This window comes from Brassica napus, chromosome C5 (assembly GCF_020379485.1).
Source record: "Brassica napus cultivar Da-Ae chromosome C5, Da-Ae, whole genome shotgun sequence".
Classification (NCBI taxonomy): Eukaryota; Viridiplantae; Streptophyta; class Magnoliopsida; order Brassicales; family Brassicaceae; genus Brassica; species Brassica napus.
Genome location: NC_063448.1, coordinates 46,176,658 through 46,192,128, shown reverse-complemented (window position 1 = coordinate 46,192,128; position 15,471 = coordinate 46,176,658). Strand labels below are relative to the sequence as shown.

The window sequence follows — 15,471 nt, the reverse complement described above, 5'->3', positions numbered from 1 at the left end:
TGTTTAGGCACAAAAGGGTTGTGAGAGACACTCCTCCTCCATATCTAACTGGAGAACAAATTGAAGCGCAAATCGACTACTACGGAGCTAACGAAACAGTTCGTTGGGGTGGTAATTGGCATGTCCCTCGTAATATGCCAGATTCTTACGGTGTTCATCACAACTGGCACAAGAAGAGTATATTTTGGGAGTTGCCATATTGGAAGGATCTTCTTCTGCGCCACAACCTCGATGTGATGCATATAGAGAAGAATTTCTTTGAGAACATCATGAATACAATATTGAATGTCCCAGGGAAGACAAAAGACAACATAAAATCGAGGTTGGACTTGCCGGATATTTGCTCAAGAAGCGAGTTACATATTAAAAGCAATGGACAAGTTCCCGTTCCGATATTCAGATTATCTTCAGAAAAAAAGTCGGTGTTGTTCAACTGGGTGGCATCAGAAGTGAAGTTCCCCGATGGGTATGTTTCGAATCTCTCTAGATGTGTTGAAAAGGGTCAAAAGTTCTCCGGGATGAAGAGTCATGATTGTCATGTATTTATGCAACGACTACTGCCCTTTGCATTTGCGGAGCTACTTCCAACAAACGTACATGAAGCACTTGCAGGTACGTAGTGTATTATATCACAATAATTTACAAAATAATATATGACTAACAATGTGTTTAATTTTTTTTTGAATATAAAAGGCATTAGAGCATTTTTCAGGAATCTGAGCACACACACTCTTAAAGAAGAAGTTGTGGAACAGCTTCAGGAGAACATTCCCATCTTATTGTGCAACTTGGAGAAGATATTTCCTCCCAGATTTTTTGACGTCATGGAGCATCTAGCTGTCCACCTCGCATATGAGGCATTGCTTCGTGGACCTGTACATTACGGATGGATGTATCAGTATGAGCGAGCCATGAAATATTTGAATGGAAAAGCAAAGAACCTCGCCAAAGTTGAAGGTTCTATAATTGCTGGAAGTTTGACGGAAGAAGTTTCTCACTTCACATCGTACTACTTTGCGTCAAAAGTACGTACACGGAAAAGAGCTCTAGGAAGATATGATGATGGTGGTGTTGCGCCAACATATGCAGTTGCTGGTGTTCCAGACATCTTTAGCCAGATTGGGCGACTCGATGGGAAGTCTAAAGAGGTTTGGTGGTCGAGTGAACAAGACCTCATAGTGCACACACCTATATTCTACTCAATTGCAGAGATCCATTGATGCGTTATTTTGAAATGTAACATATATTGACACTTCGAAACACATATAAGTATAATTAATTGTATAATTGCGAGAGATTCATTCCTATAAAATGTGATTTTACAGCCTATTTTTTTCTCAAGTCGAAGAAACATTTCCTGGTATATCCACAAGTGACGTAGACAAAAGGAAAGATCAACACTTCATTAAGTGGTTGCGGAATCAGGTATTAACTAAAACTTTTTTTTCATACACTATCTGTATTTCATTAACATTCTCTTTATTTTTGCAGGTTGATTATGACGACGACGATGCAGATTATCCTAAGTGGTTACACGAAGTAATTCAATCTCCACTTGTAAAGGTCACCACATCACAGATGTATTTCACACGAGGCTATACTTTTCATACATATGACTATGGTAGACAGCGGGCGACCAGTAACTATGGAATATGTGTGAAAGGGGAAACAGATTTCTACGGGATCTTGACGGAGATTATTGAAGTCGAATTTCCAGGGATACTGAAGCTAAAATGCGTCCTCTTCAAATGTGAATGGTTCGACCCCGTCGTCAACAGAGGTGTTCGGTCTAACAAATTCGGTGTAGTTGATGTCAACGGTGGACGAAGGTACAACAAATTCGAGCCTTTCATCTTAGCTTCACAAGCAGACCAAGTTAGCTTCCTTCCATACCCTCGGATGAGAGATTTATGTATAAATTGGTTAGCAGTAATCAAAGTTACACCTCGAGGACGAATCATCATCGGAGAAGAACCACCATTGCAAGAAGAACAGATAAATGAAGTTGAGGAACCTGAACAAGAAATTGATGACATCCTTCTCATTGATCCGCATAATCACGAGTACGAAGATCTTACCGATGATGCCACAGACGAAGCTGTTGAAGACGAGTTTAATGAAAATGATGATGTTTCTAGTGATGACGAGAATGTCGATGTATCCGATTGATGTATTTGTTTTATGAATAAGATGAGGGAGTTTGTTTTATGAATAAGATAATGTGGGGTTTGTTTTATGAATAAGGTAATGTGGGAGTTTGTTTTATGAATAAGCAAATGTGGGAATTGTGGTTTGGAATGGAAATAAAGATGGGGTTTGGAATATATGAAGTAGAAAATAAGGAATATGGGGTTTGGGGTTTCGGGTTTCGGGTTTTGGATTCTAGGGATTTAAATATAACACTCGTTAATTCTACGTAAGCTTAAATCGTCGTAAAGTCCTCGTACTCCAACGAGTAAATAACGACGAAGGACTCGTTAATTCCACGTAGGACTAAATCGTCGTAAATACCACGTAGGATGAATTCGTCGTAAAAACCACGTAGGATTTGGGGTTTGAGGTTTGGGGTTTCGGGTATGGGGTTTGGGGGTTGGGGTTTCGGGTATGGGGTTTCGGGTTTTGGATTCTAGGGATTTAAACATAACACTCGTTAATTCCACGTAAGCACAAATCGTCGTAAAGTCCTCGTAGGCTGAAATCGTCGTAAATTCCACGTAATCACAATCGTCGTAAAGACCACGTAAACGGATTTATACATAAACTCGTTAATTCCACGTAACTGCAAATCGTCATAAATATCTCATAGTGTACAAACTTGAAAAAAAAAGGAAAAGGATAGAAATACCAGATTAACATGTGACAAGACTTCCAGCAATTATAATACGTAAGTCTCGCCCACATGAATTCTAATATCTTCTCCTTTTCCTATTTTTTTCAAATATTTATAATTTGAATAGGATTTTTTTGAGGATTGTGATTTGAGATAAGGTGTGATTTGGGAGTTTGTGTGTGGTTTGAGAGTGAGAGTTGTGGGTATATTTATAGGAAAGCAAGCCTCGTTAATTCCTCGTAAGGTAAATCTTCGTTAATACCTCGTATAAAAAAACACGGGCCTTTGTGATTCCTCGCAATTTCCTCGTAAAAAAAAAGACGGGCCTTTGTACCTGCTCGCTATTTCATCGTAAACTTACGAGGAATTTGCGACGATATGTAATCTTATATATACACCCGAGCGCTCACTCTTCTTTCCTCTCTACTTCCTCTCTACTTCCTCTCCATTTCGTAGCAATGGTAAGCCTCTCTGATTCCTCTCTAATTTGGTTAGTTTAGGATAGATTAGGTGGTTAGTATAGGGAATTTAGATAGGTTTGCGGATTTTATGTTGTTTAGTGTTGATTATGTGGATAATGTTGGAAAATATATTGTTGATGTTAATTTTAAAAATTTCATTTTTTTCCCAGGTTCGAAAAGGAAGACTTACTACCCATTACAGAGAGATCTTCGGTGAGCCGGGTAGTCGTTTAGACTCGGCCTCTTCTTCCGCTCCCAGTTCTTCGGGCCAGGAGACCGTCCCCGAGACTCAGTACACTCAGAGAGTCTCTGGGTCTACTTCTTCTACTGCACCATCGGCTCCTCATGTGCCTCCTCCGATGCCTCCTCCTGTGTCTCCTCCGATGGCACCTCCGATGGCCGCCGATATTCATCCTGATTTGATGGTGCCTCCGAGTGCTCCTTACTCGCAGTACACTGTAGAGAACATTCTCAGTCTGCCAGGCAGAGAAGGTTTACCAGTCATCGACCCAGACCGACCGGACGGAACTTTGTGGTATGTCGCATTAATTTTTTTTTAATTCGTTTAAATTTCTTTTATAACATTAAAAAATAATTTATATTTTAAATTTGTATTTTCCAGGTGGGGGGTTGACGGATGTCTTGCATCGGACGTAACCGACACGATCAAGGGTTACTTCTCCATGCCACATCCAAACTGGAGTAAGACGCCTCACTACGTCAGAAAGACGTGGTTCAAAATTTACGCTGTAAGTTTCTATTAATTAATTATATATATTTTAATTTTTTCATGATTTATATATATACTTTCTAAAAAACTAATTGTTAATTTATTTTTCCTACAGCAAAAATATACTTGGGCCTTGGGGATCACTGAGAGGGTGAGGAAGAAGTTTAACGCGAAGACAAAAGTTCGCTTGTTGGACACGGTCTCCAACTGGAAGGGTGACTGGATCGGGAAGAGGTATGAGCGTGGCAAACCCGCTGAGCTCACCACGGATGTGTGGGATGGCCTCATCCGTTATTGGCGCCTTCCTGATTCCATTAGAATCGCCCAGGCTTGCTCTAACTCCCGTAACACGGTCGATGAGCACGGGAACGGGCCGATGCTTCACACTACGGGCCAAAAACCCCACGCCGGTGTCCGTTTGGAAATGGTAATTAAATATTTTATTAAATAATTTTTTAATATCTATATTAATTTATTCTAACTTTCTTAACTGTTTTTTAGGCCAAAGAGACGGGACATCTCTCGTCTCTTATGGAACTTTACGAGAGGACCCACAAGAACAAGGCGGACGTATTTGTAGATGGCAAGTCCGAGCAAATCTACAACGACGTAGTTGCTCGAGTTGAAGACCGCCAGACTCAGCTGACCCAGCAGTCTACCGACGGATTACCCGTCACCTTATCCACACATGACGTGGATAAGATTTACGAGGAGGTAAATTTTCAAAAAAATTATTTTTTTATTATTCATTTAATTTAACTTTAAATTTTTACTTACAATATTTATATTTTGTTTTTAAGGTTGTCCCTAAAAAAAAGGGACGGACGTTGGGTATTGGTTCCGTCAACGATGTTCCAAGAGCGACATCGTCTTATGGTCAGCGACGGGATGATGAAGTCACTGAGCTGCGTAGAGAGTCCGCTCAGCTGCGTAACGAGTTGACCGCGACAAAATCTCGTATGGGTGGAGTTGAGGGCTTCTTGGACGTTATTGCGGCCACAAATCCGGAATGAGAGTCCATGTTGAGGAACATGCGACAACAACATCCCATTCAAGGCGAGTCATCCAACGACGTACATAACAAGGCGGATGTTACGAGGAGGAGTGATGAATTCTACCGGGCGATGAACGACCCTTAGTTTTTTTTTTTGGTTGTTGTATTATATAAATTCAAAACTTATTTATATATAAAATATTTTCATATTGATTTATTTTTATTTTAAATTTTAATTTATTATTAAATTAAATAATTTTAATTATTTTTTAATTATATTTTTAAATTCTGTAAAAATAATAAAAACGAAGTAAATTCGTAGCTAATGTACGACCTCTTTACGTGGAAACCTTACGAGGAAATGACGAGAAACAGTTAACGACTATTTTACGAGGAAACATTTGCGAGGAAATAACGAGGAAAAGTTTACGAGTATTTTACGAGGAAATCGTTTTGTGGTTGTTACATGTATTTTGCGAGGAAAGTCTTTCAAGGTATTTACGTGTAGGTTACGAGGAACTCATTTCGAGGTATTTACGAGAAATTGTAGCGACGTCCTTGCGTGGAATATTGACGTGGTCTTTACGACGAATCGCCGTACTTCGTCTTTACGACGAAATATATTCCTCGCTAAGTTACGACGAATTAGCGAGGAAATATGTGTTACGACGGACGAGTAACGAGCAAACGCGTTTCCTCGCTATTTCGTCGTAAAACCTCTTTTACGATGAAATAACGAGGAAAACCGCTCTCGTTAAGGTTATGTTTTCTTGTAGTGAAATTCTAGAATTTTTTTGGGTTATTTTATTTTATTTATCGTTTCTTTCTCTTTTTATTTACATTTGACGTATAAGTATGAATCAGATTTATTAGTAGATTGTGTTTCTTCATAGTTTTAGTCTTCTACAACAGCTAGGGGCGTTCTCTAGCTACAGAAAAATACCTGGAGATAAACCTACCTTGCATGGAATAGTACGTGTCCCTCCGTACAGAAAAGATTGATGTTTTAGATTTTTTACTTGTATACAAAAGATTGATGTTTTATAATATAATTAGTTAATTTATTTATCTTTAAAGCTAAATCATAAATTAAAATATAAAATTATGAGTGACCAAGATTTCTCGGTAAAACTAAAAATTAATAATCAAAAGAATGTATTTTTTTTTCTTAGTGTGTGGAAAACTTTAAACGTCAATCCTTCAAATACAGAGGGGGTAGTTGAGAAAAAAAAACACTTGTGTTCTTGCCTAGGCAGATGGGAGGTTTTGCTTTATATATAAAGAAAAACATTAATTTATGCGAATCTATGAGTCTATATATATACTTCTACTGTATAGGTGAGACTCCACGTTGGTCTTCCACATTCCTTGACCGTTACATGATTTATGAATTATTATCTCTAGCAGTTAAAGCTTATGCATATAGTATACTACGTCACTGCTGATATATTATGATAATCCAACGAGCAGACACAGATTTGTGTGATCTATGGAAATAACCAAAATATTATGCCGTACGATTACAGTTTACCAATTGATCTTCGTTACACCACGAGAAGATTCATGTTTCTTTCTTTCCTAACAACAAAATATACTATTACTGTATATTGTACGTGTATGAGGTGTGGTACTCTGTTGACTATGCGCGTACCATTAATACTTTCTCTTCTTGCTTTTAACTTTTGTCGTATAGATTGATTAAAGTTATGTTTTTTGCTTACTTCCATGCTCGCAAGAATCACAGACACACACAATCATCATGGAAAAAAGCAAATACAAAGAGAAGAAGTTGGAATAATAATGCATCAAAATAAGCTATACAAACATATGAAATCACTCTCTATCTTTCTTCTAAAATCCCTTATATATTAATTGAGGAACATTTGAAAAGATGTAACCTCAATTTTGTATTAATTAAAAGAGGCTCCAATGCATAGGTGGCACTCAATTAGGTAGTCAATTACATTCAATTGAAAAATAAGTAGGTCCACATTCGATTTTTATATGTTGTTAGATACATAAGTTGGTCAAACTATATGATATAATGATATGATATGATACTTTCTTTCCTTAAATAAAACCTACGGAATTACCATAAATGACTAATATATATATGACAATTAATGAGTTTAATAATAAAGATTTGATAACAATGTATATCTCCTCCATCATTTTTTGTTTAATTTTATATTATTAAAATAAATTAAACAATCAAATTAGCTATAAAAATAAAATTTAGATTTTTTCGTATATGTTATATTTTGAATTTTTAAAAACGACAATAAATGACTAAAACTATTAAAATTATTATGTTAAAAATTAATGATCAATTGGTTTAACATTTTTATTATAAGAAGATACATATGATTTTAAAACCATATGAGTAAAAAATATCATTTAATAATAAAATAAATAAATACATATATATATATTAAACACTATATACCATAAGATTACATAAATATTTTAATATTAAAACTTTCAATGAATTTTCAAGAACATTGATAAATTATAAATTTATTAAAGATTTTAGATTGAAAATTTTGTTATCGATGATTTAAATATTTTGTTATAAAACGATATGAACGATCATATAACTGTATGATTATAAATTCTTATTTAATAAATAACTATACAAAATATACTATTCCTAGAAAAATAGGTTGGTTCATCTTAACTTATATTACACTTTTTATTAAACTAACTATCGAATTGATAAATAACGTACCAAAAAATATTTTGCACTTTCCTTAAATAAAAGCTACGAAATTACCTAATATGATTAACGTATATGTGAAAATTAATTATAATGAATAATAAATATTTGATAACAATTTTTGTATCTTAGTTCTTTTTTTAATTTTATATTATTAAAATATATTTAAAAATCACATTAAATATATAATAAAAACATTTATAATTTTTATTATATGTTATATTATGAATTTTTCAAAACGTCTATAAATTATTAGAAATTTGAATATCCCCACTCTGAAAATTTTGTGATCAATAGATTATTTTTTTTGTCATAATAAGTTACAAATGATTATAAAATTGTATTAATATGAACTTTTATTTAATATTATAAGAAGATACACATTATTTTAAAACCATATGAGTAAAAAATATCATTTAATAATAAAACATATATATTTATATATATATATATATAGATTATACTATATACCATAAGATTACATAAATATTTTAATATTAAAACTTTCAATGAATTTTCAAAAACATTTATAAATTATAAACTTATTAAAGATTTCACATTGAAATTTTTGTTATCGATTATTTAAATATTCAGTTATAAAATGATATGAATGATCATAGAACCGTATGATTATAAATTCTCATTTAATAAATGACTATATAAAATATACTATTCTTAGAAAAATAGGTTGGTCCATCTTGACTTACATTATATTTTTTATTAAACTAACTATCTAATTGATAAATAATCTACCAAAATTATTTTTGCACTTTCCTTAATTAGAAGCTACGAAATTACCTAATATGATTAACGTATATATGAAAATTAATTATTATGAATAATAGATATTTGATAACAATTTTTGTGTCTTAGTTCTTTTTTTTAATTTTATATTATTGAAAGATATTAAAAAATCACATTAAATATATAATAAAAACATTTATATTTTTTCTTATATGTTATATTTGAATTTTTCAAAATGTCTATATATTATTAGAAATTTGAATATTCCCACTCTGAAAATTTTGTGATCAATAGATTATTTTTTTGTTATAATAAGTTACAAATGATCATAAAATATAACGCATATGAATTTTTACTTAATAAATATTCAAACTAAATAATATATATATATAAACACTAATGATTTAAAGCAACAAGATTGGCTGATCAATTTAGTCGTCCAGTTGAAATCTTTCAAAAGTATGTGAAAGACTAAAGTCAAAGTAAATATTGATTTAGAATAGTAGTTATATTTTACTAACCAAATACCGAAAAAAACCGAACCGAACCGAAACTAACCCGATATCCGGGTTGAACACCCGTAATCCAAATGAAGCCAAACTATTGTTTCATTCTCCAAAATATAATAAAAATAATAACTTAATCCCGCGCAAGGCGCGGGTCTTATCCTAGTTGTTATTAAAGAAAAATAATGTCATTGAATCGTACAACGAAACATAAAAAAAAGAATGAATCTTTTGGAAAAGAAAAAAGAGTGTCGGGGCCTTCTTCTATGAATAAGCTACTCAATTTTATTATTCTTCTGATTTATCTTTTGTCATGTCTCTTCTTTCCTCTAAAAGCCACTCATCTTTCATTTTCTCACGTTCTCTATCTCATATCTTGTATATATTTTCCTCCATTTGAAAATAATCGTAGCTAAGCTTCTAATTATTTCACTGATTGGCTATACATATATATAATTTGGTTTAATTCTATTCAAATATATTTTGAAAATTGAAATCAGGTTGGCCTTTTCTCTTTCTTTTCTGTTAATGAGTCTGGCCATTTGCTCTATCATTAAACTTTCAAATCATCCGAGAATACAATTTCTCTTACATCTTCACCAAAGCTTTCAAATTTTATATATAAAAGATTCTACATGTCAATATTTGATTAATTCTAAAGTTCAAAAAAATATTTAATTAATTTGGAACTTTCTAATCGAAAATATACAACAAATGGCTAGTTTATAATTTGAAATTTATGTTTCGTTTGCTTATTTACATTATGTTTTCGGTTTTTTTTGCGTTTATATGTTTTTAGCATTGATTCCTCATCATAACTTTTCGCGGTAAAATGAATTTTAGCATTACATTTCAGTTAATATATTGTGAATTGTGAACGCCAAAATTAAACTAAAACAAAAGCACATGAATTAGAATGAATTTGGTTTATGATTACTCCGATTAGAAAGAAGGTGCTTTAACTAATTTTACGTAAACACAAATACAAAATAGTGACATTGAATATGAGGAATACACTTTATATAAGTAGCAAATGTAAAGGTATTTTGTTGGCACGCAAGTGAAGAAAAAAACAAACAAGCCCCAAACCAAAGTGGACAAAATAAGAGACGTCTGTTCGCGGGCTCCATCGACACGTGGCGGCCTGCGATTGGTTTGTTTTTTAATTATTATTATTATTTAAATTAGAAAAAAAAATAAAAAAAATAAAAAACCCTTAATAGAGTATATGAGATAAAGATGCTCTTAGTCACTTCAACATCAACCCAATTCTTTTTGTCTCACGCACATTTATAACTCAAAGATACGCATGCTAAAGGTGACAACTATACAGTATTATGGAACATATATAGTATTTGTTGTGATATTTGGTATTTTTCTTTTCAAATAGATAGTTAGGCCTTTTAAAAGGTCTATAGTAAAAAGGAGTTACCATTGTAGTAACACTCGATCACCAACCAAATCAATCGAGTTTCTTAATCCAAAGCCCTAAATCACCCACACATCCACATAAATGATAAATTAATGGGTGTTTGTATTCCTTTTTAAGTTTTGTTTGGATCGTTTTAATATTTAAAGAGAGTGGTCCAAAGTGCATATAAAGGCAAACGCCTATGAAATGTTAACATCAACACCATAAAGACACGTCTCTACCCTGACTCCCAAACAAAACCTTACTTAATTAATCCTTTTTCTCACACTATAACTTGATTGATTACTTAATCTAAAACACACAAAAAACATATTGCTCTTGAAAAACAAAATCAAGTAGGTATTAGTTCTTCAATGGAAGAAACTCATAGAAACAGTGAATGGCGCTCTCTTTCTCTTTCCCATCATCTCCACCATTGTTACAAAACCCTTCTTTTCTCAGTGGAAACAGCTCTAGTGTCTTTTCTTGATGATCCAGTTCACCGTTTAAGCAATCTTCATGACGTTCTTGATCTTTATTATCATCACAAGTTCCTGTGTTGGTTGCTGCTCTTGTCCTCAGAAATGAAGGTGAAGCTGTGACGGTATCTTTAGCAGCCGAAACAGTACTGTTGCTAGTGGAGAAGCTAGACCTAACAGTAGTGGAATTGAGAATGAGTTCATGATGATGCTGTTGTTGTCGTGAAGAAGGGTAATGTCCAGGTGCAAGCTGCATCATTTGCGACATGGCATTTCTCCCGGGAAAGCTTTGTCTCTCGTTTCCTACATAACGACCATTGCCCTTTGTTGCTAATGCTATGGAGACAGGCTCCTCCTGATGATGAAGTTCATGAGGTTTCTAACATGCAAAAAAAGAAATTTAAAATTGGTCAATTAGCATTGGTAAATGTAAAATTTGGTAACGAATAAGTCAAAATCTTTGCAAAGCGACAAACTTTATGCTTTAAAAAAAAAGAATCACGCAGACCCAAAATTAAAATTCCTGAAAAGGACAGGAGTCAAGGAGAATATGAGACCGTTAAAAGTAGGGTTAAAACGGTCTTTTCCAGCATGCGTTGGAGTAAAAGGCACACTAATTCAGGGAAATTCAGCAAAAAATCGAAGTGAAAACAATAAAGTTCGATCGTACGTAGCAGATGTCCCGACATAAAGGCAAGAGTCTGCAGCTTTTGGATCAATGCCAAAACAATACTTAAAAATATACTATCCCCGTTCCCGAAAATAAGGTATTTTAGGTTTTTTTCTTGTTCCACAAAGATAAATTTTCTATATTGTTAAGGTAACTTTTTATACTTTTGAAGAACATTAATTGAGAATATTTGAATTGATTAAATTTCATTGATGGAAAGTTATTGGAAAATGTATAATAAAGTAAAAAATAAATTAAATTATAAACATTTATTAAATTCTTAATAAGCGTGTATACTCTATAAAATCTTACTTACATAAACAGAGGGAGTATAATTTAAAGCTACAAAAATACTTTTTTTTTCATTTCCCAATAAGCTAACATCTTATCTTTGCCTTTGTTTTCCGTAAAAAAAATTACTAAAACTTCCAAAAAGAGAATGCACTTATTCTTAAGAGAATTCTCTTTGTAATCATACGCCAATTATGCCATACCATAAACCCTTAATGACATTCCCTTTCATCAGAAAAATACAATAATGAAAAGAAAACAAACATGCGTATAATATACACAAATATACCTGTGGTTGTGTGTCGCATCCGACCGAACATATCCAGTTCTTCGTCTGTTCAACCTTGTAACCTGTAAAATTGCAAATAAAACCTAGCTACGTTAAAATTTAATGTTTTAAAACATGAGTCATATTAAGTTTCTAATATTATGGTCTCTCACCTGGTGGATATTTCTTGTCGAAACCGTGATTTGAGACAAGACTGGTTGTCGTAAAGACAGATTCGTCGTGGCCATTTTCCATCTGTCGTCGCCGTTTTTGGCGTTCACGTGCTTTGTGGTTTTGGAACCAATAGAAAACATTTTTGCCTTCGATCTTTCCGTACCTACGTAGCTGCGCGGTGATTTGTTGGATATGGTCGGCAGAAGGAGTTCTAGTTCCTTGTTGGTAAAGCTCTTCAAGAGCTTTTAACTGATCCGGTGTCGGGTTCCACCGTGAGCTCACCATCATAGGTGGATGTTGATGCTCTGAGTTTAGCATCATGAGCTCCCTTTTGTTCTGCTCAGCCGTCATTGTAGTCATCACTGCTTTACAAATTATAACAAGCAAGAAAAAAAGAATGAGCATTGCTCTTTCTCTAGAAACAGAACATTTAGAAAACTTAATTTAAAAAAGAAGAAGAAAAATGAGCATTAACGGAAATTAGAAAATATAATATTTTGTGGAGGGGGGAGGTGGGGGGGAGACCCATGTTAAAGCGGTGGTCGGAGTTGGTGTTTGCGGCGGCACTGGGGCAAGAGGAGAGGCGTGGGATGAGAGGACGAAGTTTTCTTCCTCCGTTGAAGGAATCTGCACCTCCTTCGTTGTAACCCATCATCCACATTTAGAACTAGTTTATTTTTGTATGTATGTATGTATGTATGTATTTTGGAGCGGAGAGAGAGATAACAACTAAATGTTCATAAAAAACAACAACTGGATATTAGGGTTCTGTTTATTTTATTGATATTTAGGAGATGCGAATTATATGGTAGAAGGAGGAAATAGACAAATATGTAGTAGAAAGTGCTATTGGATGGTTTGTGGGTCTGAATGTTGAAATATCTTTGTATGTGAATCTGAGAATGGGAGCATGCAATTTGGGTTTCTGCAAGCACACGCATATGTATATATATAGCGAGAGAGTAGACCACGCATTCTTTTTAATTGTTTTTTTAACAAATTAATATTCTACATACGGATAGAATCATTTATTTTATTTTTTTTGCTAAATTAGAATCATATATTTGTTTTCTCGGTTTTTTCCCTTTTATTTTATAAAATCACCACCGGATTTCACAAACAAATCATTTTTATATAAAAGACGTATAACATAACAGAATTCTTTTAATTTGAACAAAAAAACAGACACAATAGATTTATTTTGCATGAAGAATGTACTGCGTTAATTCTTTTAATAATAGTAATTAATTTCATTGTATTGTACATATGTATATCAATATTAAATCTCTATGCCTTGTATAGATTTGATTGACAACATATATAGTTAATGTAACCTGTATATTCTTCATAGACACTATAACCCGGATGCACCCATACTTACATGAAAAATCTTCTCTACTCCAATTTGTTCCCTAACCTATAACTAAAAGAAGTTATAGTTCAGGATTGCTTATGAACATGGTATTAAAAATGCGTAATACAAAATTAAAATTTCAGGTTGATTTGCCGATGAGTACACTTAAACACATCATAATTTATCAACAACTGACATACATATAGGACAGATTCCAAGAACACTAATAGTACTAATTAGCGATTCAATAGATGCATTGATTATATTGCCTCTCTGGGAACACCGTTAACATCAAAACCATTCAAACAAACAAAAGGATTATCATGACAAACTACTACGTACGATCAAAGAAAATTATTTGACTACTACTAACTACATGGCCGGTGTACTAATTCACAAAACTATTATTGGAATTATGTAACTACATTTTTGAGTTTTTTATTTGAAATCTCATATACATCAGTAGCTACTAGAATATAGTAGTTAGTAGTATTATTATGAATGAAAATCAAAAGGAGCAGATGAGATTGACAAGTAAGAGGGGAGAAAGAAGAGAAAGGAGAACGTGGAATTCTGGGAAATGAATGATATGGGGAGATGCGAAGGAGCTTAAAACGACGTGACATTCTTCCATCTGTCTCCATCACTCCTTTTCTTTCATTCTTTTTTCCCTTTTTCATTTTTTACTACTACAAAATTTGAGAGATAAATGTATATGTGTGTGGTGGCTTTCACTATTCTTCTTGTTCTCAACTGCCCCATTGCTTTGTCTACTTTACACTCTTCACCCCTTCTCCTTTGTCTCTCTCAAACCCACTTTTCCATAAAATCCTTTTCTTCTCTTTGGGATCTTAAATCCCCCTTTTCTGTCTTTTCCCAAGCCCTAATCGATTTGTTTTTACCCCATCTTTGGATGTTTTCAATATATGTTAATCCTTAGTTTGTAAAAGATGTGCTAATTAATATCATGTCTTATCTTTATTTTGTTTTGATGATCATGTGCTGGAACAATGTGACTCGTTTGATGAGACTTATTAGCTATATATAGCTAGATGTTACAATGACTATTGTAGAAGGCATATTACTAATGTAAGAAAATATTAGTATCTTTTGAATTAACTTGAAAATATGATTTATTTAAGAAGTTGATCAAACATGTGCCGGTCGACTGTTAATTTTACTGAAGTCGGCCGTCCGACTTAATTAGTTCTTCAAATCATTCACATGATCAAATTTGTGATTCAAGTCTCGGCTTTCTTCAAACTTCTATACTATTTGTTCTGAAGTAAACAAATTACCAATGAGTACACGTGAATCCACGCGAACATATCATTTAATTTGTTTTCTTCTTCTTACATTTCCTTTTTAACAACAAATATAATTTTAAAATAACGATTTCAGCATAGTTTGTATCTTTTAATTTTTAAAACTCATCTGCATAAAGGTTTCTGAGAAATCTTGGCATTACTCCATTGTATCATCAATTTTTCGTTTACAGAAGAATTATTGATGTCAGATGTATATAAAAACTGGATTGATAAATACTCCAAAGAGTAGCTTACATTGGACCACAAACCTAATGCACACGCTTTCACTGGTTTAGATTATAGTTTAATTAAGTATGATTTATTTTTGTAATAAAATACAAAACAAAATTACTAGCTAAGTTCATTCTTGTTTACATCATATAGAACTAAGGTGTTTTCTTTTCTTTTTCAACCAAAACAGTTATAATTATGAAATAATTCTTCGTAAATATTTAAATATGCTATAGGTAAAATTATCTGTCGTGATTCTGTGTATAGATTTTCTATGCTACAAAAAAAATGTTGCTGTGATGGAA

General features: G+C 33.1%; 1 protein-coding gene across 2 annotated transcripts; it reads right to left on the bottom strand.

Annotated features, from left to right (window-relative positions):
• Positions 1 to 10,550: 10,550 nt before the first annotated feature.
• Positions 10,551 to 15,060, bottom strand: LOC106422463 (WUSCHEL-related homeobox 1-like). Of its 2 annotated transcripts, none has more exons than XM_048758450.1 (4): positions 12,800 to 15,060; positions 12,274 to 12,639; positions 12,122 to 12,183; positions 10,551 to 11,250 (listed from the first exon to the last, which is right to left on the bottom strand). In XM_048758450.1, exons 1-4 carry the CDS (start codon positions 12,933 to 12,935, stop codon positions 10,756 to 10,758), a joined length of 1,059 nt encoding a protein of 352 aa, XP_048614407.1. In that variant the 5' UTR covers positions 12,936 to 15,060; the 3' UTR covers positions 10,551 to 10,755. The 2 variants fall into 2 exon arrangements, with proteins under 2 accessions (XP_048614407.1, XP_013718706.1); XM_013863252.3 differs by having other exon boundaries at positions 12,274 to 12,636; positions 12,800 to 15,055.
• Positions 15,061 to 15,471: the final 411 nt, after the last annotated feature.